The 17,884-nt window shown below is 44.3% G+C and overlaps 1 protein-coding gene across 7 annotated transcripts in view; it reads right to left on the bottom strand.

Moving 5' to 3' along the window:
• The window catches only part of LOC116096412 (BEN domain-containing protein 5), a 1,197,642-nt gene that overhangs the window by 69,399 nt on the left and 1,110,359 nt on the right, over nucleotides 1-17,884 (bottom strand). For all 7 annotated transcript variants that reach the window (XR_004120993.1, XR_004120994.1, XM_031378205.1 and 4 more), the window contains exons 10-11: nucleotides 15,304-15,456; nucleotides 13,131-13,293 (exon numbers count right to left, since the gene is read on the bottom strand). Coding sequence is in view for 5 of the 7 variants with exons in the window: in XM_031378205.1 (XP_031234065.1) it covers nucleotides 13,131-13,293; nucleotides 15,304-15,456 (316 nt within the window). In the remaining 2 variants the exon portion in view is untranslated. The remainder of the gene's footprint in view (nucleotides 1-13,130; nucleotides 13,294-15,303; nucleotides 15,457-17,884) is intronic.

Below are 17,884 nucleotides of genomic sequence, written 5' to 3'. Positions count from 1 at the left end.
CCCCCCCCCACTCGCAAGTATGAAAGCACAATGAGGGAATAGAACACTTTCTTTCCTGGAAGAAGGTGGTGACTGCTTCAAATGGCTGCCTCCAGAACTAAGTGCTTAGCACAGGGAGACAAAACAACTTCCCAGGCACCTTCCCTGTGCTGTAAATACTTCTTTCCCACAATCCCAGGGGCAGCCTCTTGCTCATGACTTTTACTAAAATGCTTCTCCAAAGGCAAGAGAGCTTGTCTTGAGATATTGTGGTTTACCCTCAGCACACTGAGCAGATTTAGACTGCAGTCAGTTTTTGTATGGGAAAACCTTTTGCTTTAAGACTGGTTGCCCTTGGTGGTGAAGGCAAGTCTCCACCCAGGACACCAGATGGTCTCTCTGGCATCCCTCTAACCTGCTAGGAGCCCCAGTATGTGATCACACAGAAATTGTGTAGCATGGGAAGAGCTATCGACCCTTCCTAGAAGCCAGTCAGGGCGTGAAGTATTTATATTAACTCATTTCCTTCTCACAGAGACCCTGGGAGGTTTGTACTATTGTCTCTATTCAGGAGTCTCAGAGAGGTCAAAGTAAGTTGTCTAAAGATACACAGGCTTAGAAATGAAACCAGACCCATGTCATTTCACAGTCGGCATTCCTAACTGCCTGGCCCTGTGCCACTTGCTGACCCTGCTTTTCTCTGCATCTGCATTGAAATATATGACAATCTTTGAGGACAGCTAGACGGATACTGTCTAGACATACTTGCATTATCCCCGTGTCTAGTTAGACCACAGACAACTGTATGCTGAGACTGTGTTTTAGGATTGTGTCCTTGGCTCTCGTGAAGGGACACTATGAAAGATATGCCTGTGATCTACGGGCTGCCCTCAGGGAGTACTCATAAGGCCAGAGGCCAGAGGCCAGAGACCACTCTCCTGGGCTTCCAACATGAATCTCTTGGGCAAATGTCTTCTTAGGAGTTCAGTGCTGGGAAACATTCCTTGTTGCTTTATGGCACAACATGCTTTTGTTGCAATTTGCCACAGATCGTAAAGAAATTAGCAAATGCATTTAAGTCACTGGTGGTGTCTGGTGGAGCCTTAGAACATGACTCTTTCCTCACCATAAAACTTCCTTGTGCCGGGCAGTGGTGGTGCACGCCTTTAATCCCAGCACTTGGGAGGCAGAGGCAGGCGGATTTCTGAGTTCGAGGCCAGCCTGGTCTTCAGAGTGAGTTCCAGGACAGCCAGAGCTACACAGAGAAACCCTGTCTCAAAAAAACAAATAAATAAATAAATAAATAAATAAATAAATAAATAAAAATAAAAGTAAAATAAATAAATAAAAATAAAACTTCCTTGTAAGAGATGCACTATGAACAGAGACTTCCTGACTTCAGATACCCTCTGGCTGACATCCCTTACTTCAGCTCAGACCTCCTTATCAGTGCTTAGGCAAGAAGCCCCATGTCCTTCCTTGGGGAGAAAGAGGAGAGAGTAGAGTATGGAGGGACAAGGTGAATGACAAGTCTTCAGTTTCCTGAAAGACTCAAAAAAATGATATTTGATTCTTCTATAGTACCAAGAAAAAAAAAAAAAGGAGGACAGAGAGGGAAGCTTGGAGGAGGTTTTGAAAAGAATATCAGAAGGCTTGCCAGGTGATAGGGCTGATAGGGAGATGAGCAATAATATCTCAGGGGCAGCGTGCCACACTCAAGACACGTGACTTCATTGACCCCCTCAGTCAGGCATACAGTCAGAGCACTAAGCAACCTTCTCGAAGTCATCTCAGTGGAGAACTCTAGGTCTAAATGCGATATGAATACAAAGCACTAAGTACAAGATAAGAGGGAAGAGAACATAAGACAGAAAGAATTGATTCCATGGGAAGGGGAAAGGGGGCTGAGTAGGGGTGAAGATGAGGGAGTGGACAAGGTGAGAGAAGGGTGCAGACAGCCACATGTGAAATACACGTGTATCTACGAGAGTACCAAATAGGTGAACAGACAAAGGGAATAGAGAAGAGAAAGGGACACAGAAGGGTGGCAGGTAGGGGGTGATGCTCATGCTAAGACCCAGGAGAAGTCAGGAAGCGCAAGCCTCCCTCTTCCAGATCCCAAAGACAGCTGGGATCTGGCAGTGGTGAGGGCAGAGCTCAGGCCTCAGCCTAGACAAAGGATGGTCTTCAGTCTGTTGCTGGGAAAGAACGGTTTCTCTCTGGTAGCCATGCACCTCAGGGCCAGGAGGGGGCGCTTCAACCTCAGTCAACTGCAAGGGAGCCACTGCCAGAGTCTTCAGGTGTCTCTGAACCAGAAGGGAAGTAGCCATACCGGGAGTGAGAAACCAGATATGCCCCTCCCCCAGCCCCCAATAGTCCTATGGGTTGCCAGCCCTGTGGCTACCACTTCTTCCATGCCACCTGATCAGTGGACATGAGCTTGACACTGAAATTATTTGTGTCCTCCGTGGCTGCCGGTATACCATCAAGAACCACCTCTGGGCCTGTTTCTGTCCCTGTCTTTTCCAGATCGGCTTTCTGTTCTAAAGGGTAATATGCCTCCCTCGTCACCCCCTATCCTCACCCCCACCAAAATCTCTCCCTTCGTGAATGGATCACTTTCGTCTTCGCATTTGATCCGCACAACCTCATGAACTAGCTACAACAGAGAGAATGGAAAACTGAGGGAGTGTCAGTGGTCCGTGATCACATGACAAAATAAAACTCAGCACTTTCCAGTTACTGAATTCTATTATGCAAATCCAGATCTCTTAACTCTCATCCCTTGTTTCTTCAATTCCAGATTAGGGAGGGAGTGGGTTCCACATGTGTATAACTGAGACCAAATGTGAAATCTTGGCCACCCTGAGCTCCGGCCTCAGCCAAGCTCTAGCACTGGCTTAATGCTGACACTGATCACTAATGACTTCGTTCTCGTGAAAGAATTTATTTAATAATTAAAAAAAAACTGTGCTTGTGAGAACAGATATAGAAGTCTAATATCAGAGAAATATCTGAGTGCTCCAAACTCCTAGATAAGAAGACTACTATTTCAAAATCACAAGAGGCCCCTCCGAATCTCAGAAACACTCAGTTCAAGCACATTGCCTCCATTCTGATAGCCCATAAATGAATAACTTGATTTCACCTAGTTCATTACTTGGCTAGAAAGAGTAACAATAGTGGTGCAATTTACTGAGTGCCTACAGTGTTTGTGGCAATTAAACAGGCACTGGAGTATATTTCCCAAAGTTTGCATCTACTCAAAACTCCCCTGTGAGGTAAGTATCAGAATGACATCATGGCAGATGAACAGATGGAGAATCAGTACAACCAAGTCATTTGCTCAGAGCCACACAACTGGCAAACAGCAGAACCAGGATTTGCATCCAGTCCAGCCTGGCTGGGAATGCCACATGCCATCTGTGAGCTATATAGTTCTGCTATAAACTTCTTGACTTTATGGCTTCTCTTCAAAGACCGTATTTTAGAGAGGTGAACAGAGGACTAGAACAGGGGGAAGAAGCCCTATTAACCCAAGGCAAATCTGTGTAGACTCAGAGACTGAGAGCTCTGGTCCTGAGCCTCCTCAGAGTTCCCTCCAGATCCCTCCCTCTTTGGAGACACATCAACAAGCCAATCACGGCCATAGTCCAGCTAAAGACCCTTGTCTCAGACAGAGCTGGCAGCTGCCTCCTCTTATTGGCAGCACATTTATCATCTTGAGGAAAATATTGATGGAAAGAAACCCTAGCCAGGCAATGTGTCTCTGCCGGGTGTGCAGCCTGGGGTGAGATGTGGTGTTGATTCTGAGGTTGTTCTGTGGAGAATAGCTGGCGCTCCAGGAGTCTGACAAATTCCTAAGAATGACTGTGTCCAGCCTTTAGTAGAAGTTCAACAAATGTGAGTTAGATCCAAAATTCAACTCCTTGAATGAAATTTGGTGGCTGAAGCTCTTTGTCCAAATCCCTTTTTAATAGTTAGGATCCAAGGAGGGAAGCGGGGTAGTTTGTTCAAAATCATATAGCATATCAGTGGTTGATAACAGATTAATAAAGAATGTGCTTTGTGAGTCTCATATCAGGAGACTGATAATGTCACTGAGCAATGTCCTCAAACCTGGGCTAGCAGCATAATCTGAGAAACTCCAAGTTACTAGCTTGGCATCATGGTGCATTTGTCTAGCTCAGCTGGCCCTGTGAGCTGTCCTGCCTCACCTGCCCGGGGAAGGCATTTCCCCTGCCACATTGCAGGGGATTAGTGGTCCTTTGCCAGCTGGTCCCCACAGCTCTCTCCTCTCTCATCACCTCACAGTTCCTATCTTGCACTGAAAGCCTACACATGACCAAGGAGGGAAGCAGCTCTCTCTAGGCTCTAGCTGTTGTCTTGGCTGCTCTGTCTACACGGACTTCTGCACCCTCCTCCTTCTACACTAGGCCTTTGTGATGGTACTTCCTTGATGCATCTCTTCTCATCCCTGGTGTCCCCAAGGCTGAGTTAAACACTTTCTATCTGCCCCCCTCAGCCCCCCATCAGTACACTGTACTGAAGTCACTCTCTGCCCATCTCTACTGACATGTTTCCAGGTAGAAGTCAGGACTTGCTCTGTGTGTGCCCTCAGACACAAGCGGGAGGCTGACATATAGGAGATGCTCAGGGGATAAAACCCTTGGTTCTGGATCCTCTTGTCATTATCCCATGTGCACAGGCTCAGAATGGGGCTGCCACATACTAGGCCTTACTTCAGACTTAAGAGTCACATAGAACAGCTCTATTACTCAGCTCTGTGGTTACTCTCTAGAGACTTGAGCAAGCAAAATCAGGCTCCTGAAAGAAAATCGGCTCCTAAAGGTCCCTACTCCAAGGAAAACTCCCCAATTTCTTTAACTCGTCTCTCATAGGCCAAAGCTTTGGAAGGAGTGGCTAACAAGCCTGGTGGTTTTGTTTGTTTTTTGAGGATTTTTTTGGGGGGGGGTTGTTTTTTTGTTTTTGTTTTTGTTGTTGTTGTTGTTTTCCCCCAACTGTTCCATTCTTAGGACTGAAAGCTGCCTACTCCCTCTCCCATAAAACCCTCTTTGCAGTTTTGTGTTCACTCCACCACCATCACCACCACCACCACCACCACCATGGTCCTTCCGGTCCCATGCACCATTTTATTTGTGTCTAACATAAACTGATGGACAGAAATGAAAACACTCCCAGGGCTAATGACAGTAGCCAGGAAAGAAGGGCCAGCACTACCTTGCTCCCCCAGAAAAGCTTAAAGCTTCTGTCCACCAGCCACAGTGCAGTAGGGTAGTGTATAGTGGTGGGGGGTTGACACATCCGTTTTTTGGTCAATTGTAAGCTTAACGGTGTTGACCAAGGTGGCTAAACTTCTCCTCAGTCCTCTATCCACTTTCCCGAGTTGCCATTTCTTTGTCTAAGGGCAAAAATTATTTAACACCATTGTTCTACATTGTCTAACTAGAACCTCAATTGTTCCTAGTGCTCCTCAATGTAACAGTGGCTTTTAAAGCAGTTATGCTGCGCGACATTTTGACAGACCCTGTTGTCTTCTGGGCTGGTCAAAGCTAAGCTCGAAACTGCAACTGGTTGAAACTGAGCTCAGGTTAAAGCCTCGGCTTTGAGAACTCTCCCACATTTTTGCAACAAGAAAGTGGGAAGACAAGTGCTTGGTGTGCACAGGTGTGCAAGTGAACATGGGTGCAGACAAATGGGTTTGAGTGACTCAGAAATCAGCCAGGATGCTTCCTGCCTGCCAGCTCACAGCTGCAATCCTGAAACAATATAGGCTCTTTATCATCATCATGGTTTCCATGGAGCCTTGCAGTGCCACGAGTGTAAGCTGACAGTTATCACTAGAAAGTAACTTTACAACTTTGTAATTTGTAGCTCTCTGCTGACAGTAATATTAACAGCATTTTGAATTATGGCTATAAACTTGACAAAAGCAGATAAAACCTTAGAAACCTCATTTTGGGGGATACAAGAGGCTTGGAGAATGAAGGTAATGACATTTTGGTTTTTCAGCCAAACAGTAGGCATTCAGGAGCCAGGGCACACTTTGACATGAATGTGGGAGTCAATTGGTCCAAGGCAAGGTGGCTAAGGGGAAGGCAGAAGCTGGTGTCAGTCAGCAGACCTAGGTCTGGGTCATCAGGAATGACAGACAGGTTAGCATCAGGGGCCAGTCCTACAGGAAGGGGTTTCTGTAGGTAGAATAACATTAAGAGCTGTATGAGTCCCAGTCTCTCTGGAGTTCATAAGCAAAGTTCCTGCCCTCCAGGGAGATGTGGGAGGGAAGCAGAGAGGACGGCAAGATGGCTTGCCAGGTGGCACTTAGAGCTGGACTCTCTGGATTTAAACCTTGACTCTAATACTTGGCATCCCAGGAATGTCATTTGATTTTTTTCTGAGCGTCCCTTCCTCTACTTCTGTCTCAAAGACCCAAATCAAGTGATTATCTGCACCCACCCATCCATATGCCCCCATGCCTAACTACCTTCCTATTGATTTGGAAATAAGCTTGCAGATCTACCATCTTGTCTTCTAACCTAAGGAGGTGGGAAAACTGGGGCCCAGAGCACTACTGACCTCCCACGCAAACCTACATGACAAGTTTGCAGCCAGAGCTGCAGCCACTGCGTTAGTGCTGGGGGTCAGGAACAGAGTTCACTATTAGGATGTCTCTGCTACTATTCATTTAACCAGTTGTCTAGAAAACATTCCTATTTAAAGTTCAAACCACAGTTTATATCTTTAGGGAAGATAAAAAATAATTATCAGACTTCAGTAAGGTTTAATATTCTACTCTCCAAACCCTCTAACTGAAGGTTTATATTTTGGCTTCTTATAAATCTCAGCAAAGCTATGATCCTGAGTGTGATAAATAAGAAACTGGAAAGTTCTGAGTTGTCTGATTTATCTGAGAAAAATACCGAAAAGCATGTCAGATCTGACTTCTTCCTATTCTTCATCTACCCAAAACTTACAATCTTTCCAGCAAGAAAGAAAACCCAGGCAGCACTCCCACCCTCGCTCTGGAGCACAGGTCAGCCTGCAGAATGGCTCAGATCCCACAGCTCAGCCTGCAGAACAGGTCGGATCCCAGACCCTACCACCACCTCAGAGAGTCACATGGTCTAATGGACGAAGAGCAAGACCTTCCTCTATTTCATTCTTTCAGTTGTTGGCATTCACTAAGGGCTATCTGTGAGTAAACAGATTAGAGGGCTCAAGTGACCTAGCCAAGGTCACACAGCTAAAGGTCACAATGGGACTGAGATCCTGACTCTCAAACCAGCATCAACTCATGAGGCAGATGCTGCCTCAAGAAAACCACTTTATTGTGACTTCATGGTGCCTCATACTTATGATGAACCTGTCCAAAGCGGAGGTCTTTCTCCAGAGCTTCAGGACCATGGAGCCATCTAACTACTAAAATTCACCATTTGCATGTTGCATGAACCCTTTATGTCCTCACAGCTCAAAAGGATCTTAGAATGCCCTCCTCCACAGCTTCTTTTACATTTGAGAGACTGGCTGATCCTTCTCTCTACTGTGTTCTTCAGATCAACATCCAGGGCACCTTCCTTGCCTCTTCCCTGTGCCCTATGTCTGAACACACTCAGTCCTACCTGTTGTCTCCAGGAACATGTTACATGGGACTTGTCTAGGGCTGGCTTCAGCTGGAATCACCAAGACACACATTTCAAAATAGATGATGAAACCACCATGCAGGGTTATTAGAGAACCTGAACCATTTTGCATCCTTGAGTTGACCTTCATAGGAGAGGACCATCTATGAGATGCAGTGGCCCTCACTGGGTAGAGCAGCCAGGTCATTTGGGGCTGAGGAAGGAAGTCCAGCTGACAGATCTTCTAAGCAACCCTCTGGTATCTAGCACTGGAAAGTGGGGCTCATGTGGAAGAGCCCATGCCATCCCCTAGGTATCAGAGGCTCATCTTGTCCCTTTCCAGTGCTCCCTCATCCTGCTTGACCCCAGAAGAGTAAATGGAGGTCACCATGATCAGCCTGTTTTCAACAGGCCCAGAGGGTGGGGATGATTTTCTTTGAAGAGGCTTGATGTTTTGGATCAGACCAGACACAGTAATTGCTCAACTGAGACGGCTTTGTGACTAGAATTAATTGGAACTTCTTAATTTCCTGAGACTGACTGGGTGCTCTCTGGGCCTGCCAGAGTTCTTATATCTATGGTTCTGTTATCTACATTCATCTATCTATGAAGCCAGTGGAAACAAACAATAACACTGTTTTGTAACCGTTACTGCCGCATGGTCAATGTGCTTCTTTCACAGGTCTTTCTCCCGTGGTTATTGATCACTGCTTGTTCCTGGCCCAGGCCCAGACCCGGCTACCCTGGAATGCTTAGACAGAGCATCCTTTCCCTGGCATTTGGCCTCTCCCACTTCTCCCTCTGCCAGGAAGGTGGCTCCACCCCTTCTTCCCTAGTTTGCATCCATTCACCCTAGAGGTCTGGGCCCTGGTTTCTCTTCTTCTAGGAAGTTCTTCCCTCTCTGCTCCTTGCTGACCCCTCCTCCCAAGCCCAGCAGATCTTTCTCCTGCCAGGACCTTTATTCTCTTTCCCTTGTCCTCTTTGCTCAAAAATCTATCTTCTTGGATACAAGGACTGTGCCTTATTCCCATCTCTTTCCAATATCTAATGAGTTTTGTTGAACTGATGAGTAAATAAAAAAGTTTGATGAACATTTCAGAGGACCTACTGTGAGGGATCCACTGAGGTCTGAACTAACAGCAGTTAGCTGACAGAATCTTGGTATCTTCCCTTGGCTAGCTGTACTATTCTTCAGAGCCAGCATTATCTGATTTCAGTATGGCCGCAGCCACAGGAAACCATTCTGCTCAGGACCCAGGCTCGTTCTTTCCATTATTTTTCTCATCCATTATGTTAAGGAGCGGTTTCCTTTCAGCTTGTAACCAGACCATAAACAAAGGCTGGAGAGTCATCAAGTAACTTTATGATTCTGGTTTATCCCCTCCTCTTTCTCCCATTCTAAATCGTTTAAAAATAGCATATTTATTAGTTGTCAGGCCAATTAAATGTAAATAGGACGTACTGAAGAGTGGCCTGAAAGAATCAGGAATCTATAATTTCACAAGAACAACAAATGATGGGAAGGAAAAGTGAGAGAATGATATCTAATATCACTGAGCATGTAGCATGTTCATGACAACATAGCCTTCCCCATGTAACCCTCAGAACCTTTATGAGAAGTAACTCATTGTCATCCTCACTTTACAGATAAAGAACTAAAGTCTGGAGTGGTTATATAATTGCATCAAGCCCCTCAGAGAATAAAACAGAACTCACACCTGGAATGCTAGACTAATGCCAGACCTGTATTCTTGCTACAGCATGGACAGGCAAGAGTGCCAAAGACCACTAGTCACTGTGTAAACCTTTGCAAATGTATATTATTATTTCCTTTAACTTAATCATAATGAGATGTCTCAGAACATTGTACGATTATAGCTCCAAGTTACAGGTTAAGACACTGAGGCCAGTTAGATTATGCAACCTATTCAAAGGGGCCCATCTACTGTGGGGCTACGGCAACATTCAAACCCGGATATATATGAATAGAAGGTCTGTCCTTTGCATAGCACTTATGTCTTTGTGGGTGTTTCTGAGTCCCACAGCAGGACAGAAAGGCCAGAAAGTCCTCAGTTGCTCTATGAAGATAAAGTCACCTCCCAGAGCCTAGAGGACTCTCAGAAGGGCACTGTCTGGGATGAGGCCTGCGCTGTCTGCTGTCAGAATCAGGTCTCCTGACTCCCAGTCTAGAGGACACTTCCTCCCAGACCATATTGCCATTCCCATCAGACCATGTAATTTCTTTTTCTGATTGTGCCACAGAGCCAGCAGCCAACAAAGATCACAACCTGTCTGGCTGCTCTCCCTCTATTATGAGATAAGTCTTGAAAAAAAAAATGTATATCAAAGAGGAACCAGGTTAAATCATCCTTGAATGTACCAAATTGACTTGTGCTTCCCTGGTATAGTTCCAGGCTCCTCTTGTCCCCTAACTTACAAACAGGGTAGCTCCGGGAACTGCAGAGCTGCTGCTGCACAGCCTCTCCATTCACCACTGGCCCCTTCTAGTCTCTAGCTCCTGTGAACACTAATGTGACTAATCCTGCATCTTCTCAGCTCCACATTTAAATATTCTGGGCCCATCACTTAGTATTGGCCTGAAGCAGCTCTCATGTGGATTGCCCCTCTAACCTCTTACTGTATGTCCCTGCCTTTATTTACAAAACATCTGTTGTTCTTCATTCAAGCTTGAATTCCTTTCAGTCTTCGAATTTAGACCTGTCTCCTAGATCTAAAGGGCTTTGCCCAAACCAGACCAGTTATCCTCTTGCTACACATGCACACCTTTCCTCCTTGCCTCTCTGTCTGTAGGAGTCTCCCTTCAGTAATGCATTCCAGTCACATAGGATTAAATCCTGCCCAATATTAAAAGTCAGTTGAGATGGTCTTCCAGTAGGCTTTGCCTGAGTTTAAAGACATTTTTTTGTGATGGCTACTCTGTAGAACTTGACCTGGCCCCTTGGTTGGCACTTATCTCTCTCTCTCTCTCTCTCTCTCTCTCTCTCTCTCTCTCTCTCTCTTTCTCTGTCTCTCTCACACACACACTCACACAGACATTCACACATATACACTATTATCATTATTATCAGTAGTTATGGCAGCATGGGCTTTTGAAGTAGGTTCTTGCAGACTATCTTGGAATTTGTTTTGTAGCCCAGGCTAACCTGAAACTCATGATCTTCCTGCCTTTGTATCCAGTGTGCTGGGATTACATGGTGCTACCATGCTGATATACATATGCTTCTTTTAAATGTAAGTGTCCCTTAATCTTCTGGAATTCCTCTATCACTGAGCTAATTGTGCATGTTTTAATTATCTCTTCTCACTCTGTCTCCCCAGTAGAGCGAAAGCCTTAGAGTGCTCTCTTCCCTACTACTCTACCCCAGGTGCTGGTTGGGATTCCTGGCACACTAACACATATTTACTTTTAGGGAAGAAGAATTGGGTGTTAAGAGACAGAAACTGGGAGCTGAGGAAGGGTTTTTTAGTAAAGATAAAATTTCTATCAGCAAACGATGCTGATAGAAAGGTGGGAGAACCTAAAAAATTGGATGCCAGAAAACAATGACAAACCAGCTGCAGCATCTTCCAGACAGACCTGTTTAGAATCCACTTTAGTCCATAAGCTCAAAATTCTTCAAAACTATCCCTGTAACCTCCTTTGCCACAATACTGAAGGAGACCAAAGTAGGTGTGATGTGGAATTGACCTTCACCTGTGCCCTTATGGAGTTGGAGATCACACCACCAAATGTTGGCAGGAGAGGGTGGCAAGAGGCATTTAAGAGTGGCCAGTCTTTGGGAGGCCCTGGTTCCTTTGCTTCAGAGCAGAAACTACTTTGTCGGCCTTGCTGAGCCAGAAGATATCATATCACATTCTAAGGTGATGAGCTCAGTCTTGGTGTCTGTGGGCAAAACATCCAGTTCTTATCATGATATCTCCAAGGCTCTAGGAAGTCTGAAACACTGACCTACCACCTGGCCTTCTCCTTGCTAGCACCTCCCTCTGAGGCTATCACCTGGGCCTCTTAAGTTCCCAGAAAAGTAACTGACGATCACTATAAAACTTCAGTAGGCTGGGTCCTAACTCATGCTACTAGCATATGAGATCCCCCCCCCCCCCAACACACGCACACAGTTTATAGTAGGAATGCTATAGCTATTCACCAAGAGTTACAAAAGGCTAGTGTGAGAAATTTAATTTGGGAAAGGGGTGGTTTGTACACATAGTGAACGGGCCACCTGAATCTATCAGTTCTGCGCCAGAAGATTCAACTAGCCATGGATAGAAAATGGTCTTACAAAATTGAGTCTGTACTGACTGTTTACAGATAATTTCCTAAAAAATACAGTATAATAATGATTTACATAGCACTTACAGTACATTGGATACTATGTTTTCTAGAGATAATTTAAAATATATGTTGAGGTAGTGTGGTGGCTCATATTTTTAATCTCAGCACTTGTGAGGCAGGAGTCAGGAAAATGAATCTTTGTGAGTTTAAGGCCAACCTGGTCTACACAGCTAGTTTGGGATAGTCAGGACTACATAGAGAAATCTTGTCTCAAAAAAAAAAATCAAAATAGGTATACCTTGAATTATACAGTAGGATATGTGCATATATACAAATACTAGAACACTATACTCAAGAGACTAGAATACTAGAATATCAGGATTTCTGAATTCTGAAACCATCTTAGAACATCGAGGGACAACTGTGTTCATCATTTATACTATCCTTTTTCTGTTTCAAATATTCTCAACTATAATTCTTTCTCTGAGGAAAAGACAAGTTTAGAAAAGAGAAATGAATCAACTTAAAACTCAAAGGATAAAAATTAACTAGTTCTATCAGAACATCACAGGCCCAATAAAGTGACTTTGCGATAAGCTAAAACTAGTGAATATATTTTCTTTACAAAGAAATCAAGCAAGGTAGAAAGTAGCCCCCAGTTTTCACCATGGTGAACTTAAGACAGTTTTTTGAGAAGCTGGAAAGAAAAGCAGTTTAACAAAAGCAGGGTAGTAGATGTAGAAGGTAGGGATGGGTGGGGTAGGGAAGATGGAGAGTCAGAAGCAAAGAGAAAAGGGGTGAGAAGAAAAAGAAGAGGGAAGGAGGAAAGAAAAAAGGTGTGGAAAGAGTGAAGAAAGACAAAGAAATGGCAAGTAAAGAGAAAGTGAGGGAACAGAAGCTAGGAAGTGCACGTATGAGAAAGACAGGAACGGAGAAGCAGTGAGAAGGACATGGGAGCTGGGGCCTAAGCAAGATTTGGGGTGTGAAAGCAGCAGTTGAGATGTCTACATCTATATGAAGGGCACATGAAGGTCAGAGACAAACCAAACAGTCCAGAGAACCTCCAATAGAATCTTCCACATTCCTCCTCACCCCAGAGTCTAACACTTTTCTTAGCTGGCATCAAACTCTTGACCTGCCTAGAAAATCCTCCCAAGTTTGATGCTCCCAGCTAGATGAAGGCTGGTCTAAATATAGTAGGAACCTGGTAAGGATACAGGCTTCTTCAGTGTAGGGCACTGCAGCTGTAGTACCCCCAATGATGTAGCTGTAGAAGGAAACCTCTAGGGTATAGCAGTATGACGTGTGGTCCAGAAGCCCGCCAAGGAAGCGCCGACCAGTTCCTGCTTTCACAGCATCCCGGTTGAAGGATGTGCTAGTCTGTGAAAGATAAAGTTGGGAAGAGACAGAGAGTCAGACCCTGGTGGCTCACACCAGCTTTTAGATGTTGAACGAAACTTATGCCTCTAGTTCTTAGTTTCCTCATCTGATAAGTGGGATCTGCTTCATCATCTCAGTTATCGTGAGGACTGGTTAGTCAACACATGTGATTGAAAGCATCCCTCAGGGTTCCTGGGGGCACAGCTACCTGTAGGAATCTGAGTGGGGCTGGAGAAGAAGTGAAAAGGAGATAGGGGTTACATACACTATACTATCATAGTCAGAATTAAACGTTCAACTTGATGATACTGTTCCCTGAGTAGTCTTATGTTTTAGTTTTAAAAGAACCCATTGAGGTTCATACTTCATAGGTATTTATATTTCACTTCTCTGTAGATGAGGAAACTGAAGCTCACAAATGTACATGTCAGCAAATCAGTACAGATGTGAAGCCTGGACTTAGTGGCTCCAGGTATCCCTGTGTTCCCATTGCATTAGAGAGAAGTGAATTCATGTCCAACATAAGATAGGAAGATCAAGGATGCTCCTTTTGTACAATGTTGGTAGCACTCATTTGGGTAAGCAAAAGGAGGGAAGCAGGCTAGACTTAGGTCTTCTGTTCAGACACATAGGTTTTGCTTCCCACTGTTTGGCAGCTATTAGCTGCCCTTTTGGTGGTCCTCAGTCTCCCTGTCTATGTAGTAGAGGTGAAGGAAAGTATGAAAGGTCATAGAATCTCCAGTGCAAAGACTTTGAAATCTATGTGGTAAAACACAACTCCCATTTTGGAGCCAGTTCTTGAGAGCCAGAGAAGAGATAAGAATGGGACTGGGGTAGATGACCTTGAGGGCAGCCCAGAGCTCCCAAGAACGCTGGGATACAGAAACATCACCAGGACCAGAACCATGGCCCTGATGATGTCTGTTCTGTATATCCAGGAACCTTAACTCCTGTGAGCACCTTAGGCCTATAGCACACCTTCCAACAAACTAGAGGCTGCAGCTCGCTCTGAAATTACCACCGTTGCAAAGGCTCTACAGGTTCCTACACAAACAAGCACTTCTGTCTCATAGCTGCTAATGGGCAGATGCCTGTTTGATTCTATACCCTAAATTCTAGATGAATTTGCAATAGATTCTCAACTTTTCTGGTCCATAGGATTCTCTTGGATGTATCAAAGGACTGTGCTGAACAACCTCCAAACCTCCTTTCTCTGCCTGTCATCCAAAGACTGCAATTCGCAGTGCATCTTACCACATATAGAAATTCATCATCCTCACTAATGTCCAGCCTGAAGCAATGAGCAGGTGAGTTTTCAGCTCATCAACTTCAAAAATTGCCGTGACCTCCGTGGGCCTCTTCCCAACTGCCACATGTCAGTAACAAGGCCCAGAGATTTAGTATCAAAACAAAGGAACAATGAGCAAAACCATCCCAATGTCCCAAAAGTGCATGTTGATGTCTCTCCTCCTCTTCTCTCCCAGCTCTTTTTGACGTTTCTTTGTGCTACACAATTTCTAGCTTCCTCCTTCCAGTCTATCCCACCCACCTCAGATGCCTCTGAAGGTTGTTGAGGTCTTTTCTGCCTGCAAGGGACTTTCATATCTATAGCTGCATATGTCTTCCCAGGAAGCTGTAGTGCAGGCCGGGTAAAAAGAAATATACTCACCAATTACTGATAAAGAAATTGGGGCCAAGAAAGTCATGGAAGATGAGCATGGTGGGTGTATAATGCCTTGAGCAAACACACTGTTCTCCTGCTGGCAGAACTCAGGCACGTGAAAACAGACCACAGGCTAGGCATGAAACCCGAAGACCAGTTGATGGGTTTCTCTGCCTCCTTAATGTTAGAGTCAGACACACTAAACAAACACTAGGCGACCAGACAGGCCAAACGCTACCCTGTCAGGTCAAATGGAAATGAACCTGAAGGAGAGGGATGGGTAGCAGGAAGAGGAGCTGAGGCATCCCGGGGGGCTGAGACTGGCTACCCACGAACTTTTCACTTACATAGGAGAAGTCCTCGGCATTCTGGCAAAGGAGTTTTGGAAAAATGGACTGCCTTTGGAACCGTTCCTCATCCTCAAAGATATTGCCATACATGAAGCCGTTCATCATGGTGGAGTGGGCGTGGATGTCAATATAGAACTCCAGGCTTGTTTTCTGTTGAAAGAAAGGATAACAGGTGAGAAGGCTGGGCCTGCAGAACTGCCTTAAAGGAGGCCACCCTGCGCACAACCTTTCCAGCTGGCTTTTTTTTTTTCTTTTTTCTTTTTGGCAATGTGATTGGAGGGCAGGAGACAGGAGAGGATCGATTTCTGTTCCTTTTTAACTAATGTCTCCTCAGTGTTGGGAAGCATTACTAGTAGCATCTGTCTTTTAGAGGTCTTCAAGAAATGAGGGCTTTGTGGTATTTTCAACTAAGTTACTTACTTAGAACATGATTAGGCATTTTGAGAAGTTATTATCTGATTAATAAGAAATATCTTCAAGGAAATCATTGTATTTACATTGGGCATTCCTGTGATTTTTGTCTTAACTTCCATTTCTAGCTTGAAGAGTGTGGGGTAAATTGGGCTCCTACTTTGAGCCTCAGAATTTAAAAAACAAAACAAAAACACAAACCTTTTCTTTTACCTTTGAAGTTATAATTACACCATTTCTCCATTCTCTTTCGTACCTCCCAGGTCTCCCATATATCTCTCCCTGCTGTCTCTCAAATTCACGTTCTCTTTTTATATTGTCCTTTCATGCATGCATATATGTATTAATGTGCTTTTCCCCAGGGAAGACTATTTTTCCCACTCTGAAGATTCCTGCCTTGCCTGTAGTTCTTTGTATAGGATTAAAGCTTGTGGACTTTGCCCTGGTTTACTTTGGCATGTCTATTGCTGTCCTTGTTCAGCTCATGTTTAGGCAGTCATGTTGGTGAGACTCTATGGATGTAGCTTCTGTATTACTAGGAGATACAATCTCACAGCAAATCCCCTGATCCTCTGGCTCTTAAAATCTTTCTGCTCCCTCTTTTGCAATGTTCCCTGAGCCTTAAGCGCTGGAATGTTTCATAAATGTATCCATTGGGACTCCATAACTCTGTATTTTGATTGGTTGTGGTCTTCTATAGTGATCTTGCAAAGAGAAGTTTCCTTGATGTGTAAGAGGTAAGGATTACATTGCTCTGGGGGTAGTTGAGACACATATTTAGAGTGTATTTTGGAAGTGGTGGCTATAGTGACTTCACTAGCCCTAGATAGTTGGGTAAGGGATATTTTGAATCTGAGAAATACGTATTTTGACTCTAATCTTAGAGTTATATTAGGAAATAAACCCAGGAGTAAGAATTGTCATCATTTCATGTGTATCGTAGGCATGTTAGGCTCCATTCGAGAAGCTTTATTCGTGATGGCTTAATTAGCTCTTTTATTTAACCTTTTGTCACAATGTCTCATCTTTTTTCCAATAACAAAGGAACAGTTTCTGGTTGGGGAGGCTATGTCATCTGTAAATGACATTGTTGAGACTGTCTGCTTCCATGGTTAAGACACTTCCTAGCTTGATATGACATTATTTTTTATATTACCTGAAAGTGGAGAGCTGTCTATAAGGACTTAATGTCTGTCTATAAGTACAGGATGCTCAGTACTGTCAGAATGATGGTATGAAAAAACACACCAGGAGATGACACCATGGACCACGACAGACTGATAGAAACTAGAGGACATTTAGGACATTAGATCTTTAGTGTCTCTTGAATATAATGATCCTCCTCTTTTTACATGTCATATAATAATAATAATAACAATTGTTGTTGTTGCTATTATTATTATTTCAAAGACCTAAATGTGAAAAATATTTGCCTGAGCTTACAGAATACTGGGACTAATGCCCAGGACTCTTGCTTGACTCCTGACAAAACTGACTTGTCATCAGTGACTAACACTAGCCATGTTGGTCACCTAACCATCTTCATTCTGGTTTGTAGTCCTGGAGAAGAGGAAAAGTCCACATGTAAGAGGATTCGCCCTCCTTGGGACACTTTCAAATGAAGTTACTGCCAAATAAAATCCATGTTGCTTCTAGAATGTGGACTTGATGACTGTCATTTCATTTGCCTCTGAGTTGGGAGTGAAGAATTATGTCTTGCTGAGCTCCTGGTTCTCTGGGTAGCATACACCCTCTTCTGAGAGCAACAAGATGCAGTTCTCTATGTGATATTAAACTCATCATTTTCGGCTTTGGAGGAGGAATACACAATGATCCAACAGGAGCCCCATAAAAGTCATCTTTGCAATTTTATTTTCTTCCATTGTCTGTCTTCTCCTCTGAGCTTCTGATGAGCTGCAGAGGAGAGGAAGAGGCAGACAGATGACTTGAGAAATGTGGGAGGAAAAACTACAATTTACATCTCTGAAGGACAGAGACAGAGAGGCCTTGGAACCCAGTCCCTTTGACCTATCTTGGATAAGACCTGAGTGGGGACATTTTTTTTTTCACCCACTGTAGGAAGCAAAGATAAAGTGGAGTAATGTTGGGAACCAAATGGCACTTGGCTGACCTGCCTCCACCTGACTAGAATCCAGAGACAAATATT

The sequence above is a fragment of the Mastomys coucha genome, unplaced genomic scaffold (assembly GCF_008632895.1).
Source record: "Mastomys coucha isolate ucsf_1 unplaced genomic scaffold, UCSF_Mcou_1 pScaffold18, whole genome shotgun sequence".
Lineage (NCBI taxonomy): Eukaryota > Metazoa > Chordata > Mammalia > Rodentia > Muridae > Mastomys > Mastomys coucha.
Note: the sequence above shows the minus strand (reverse complement) of the source record. Positions and strands in the feature narration are given on the sequence as shown.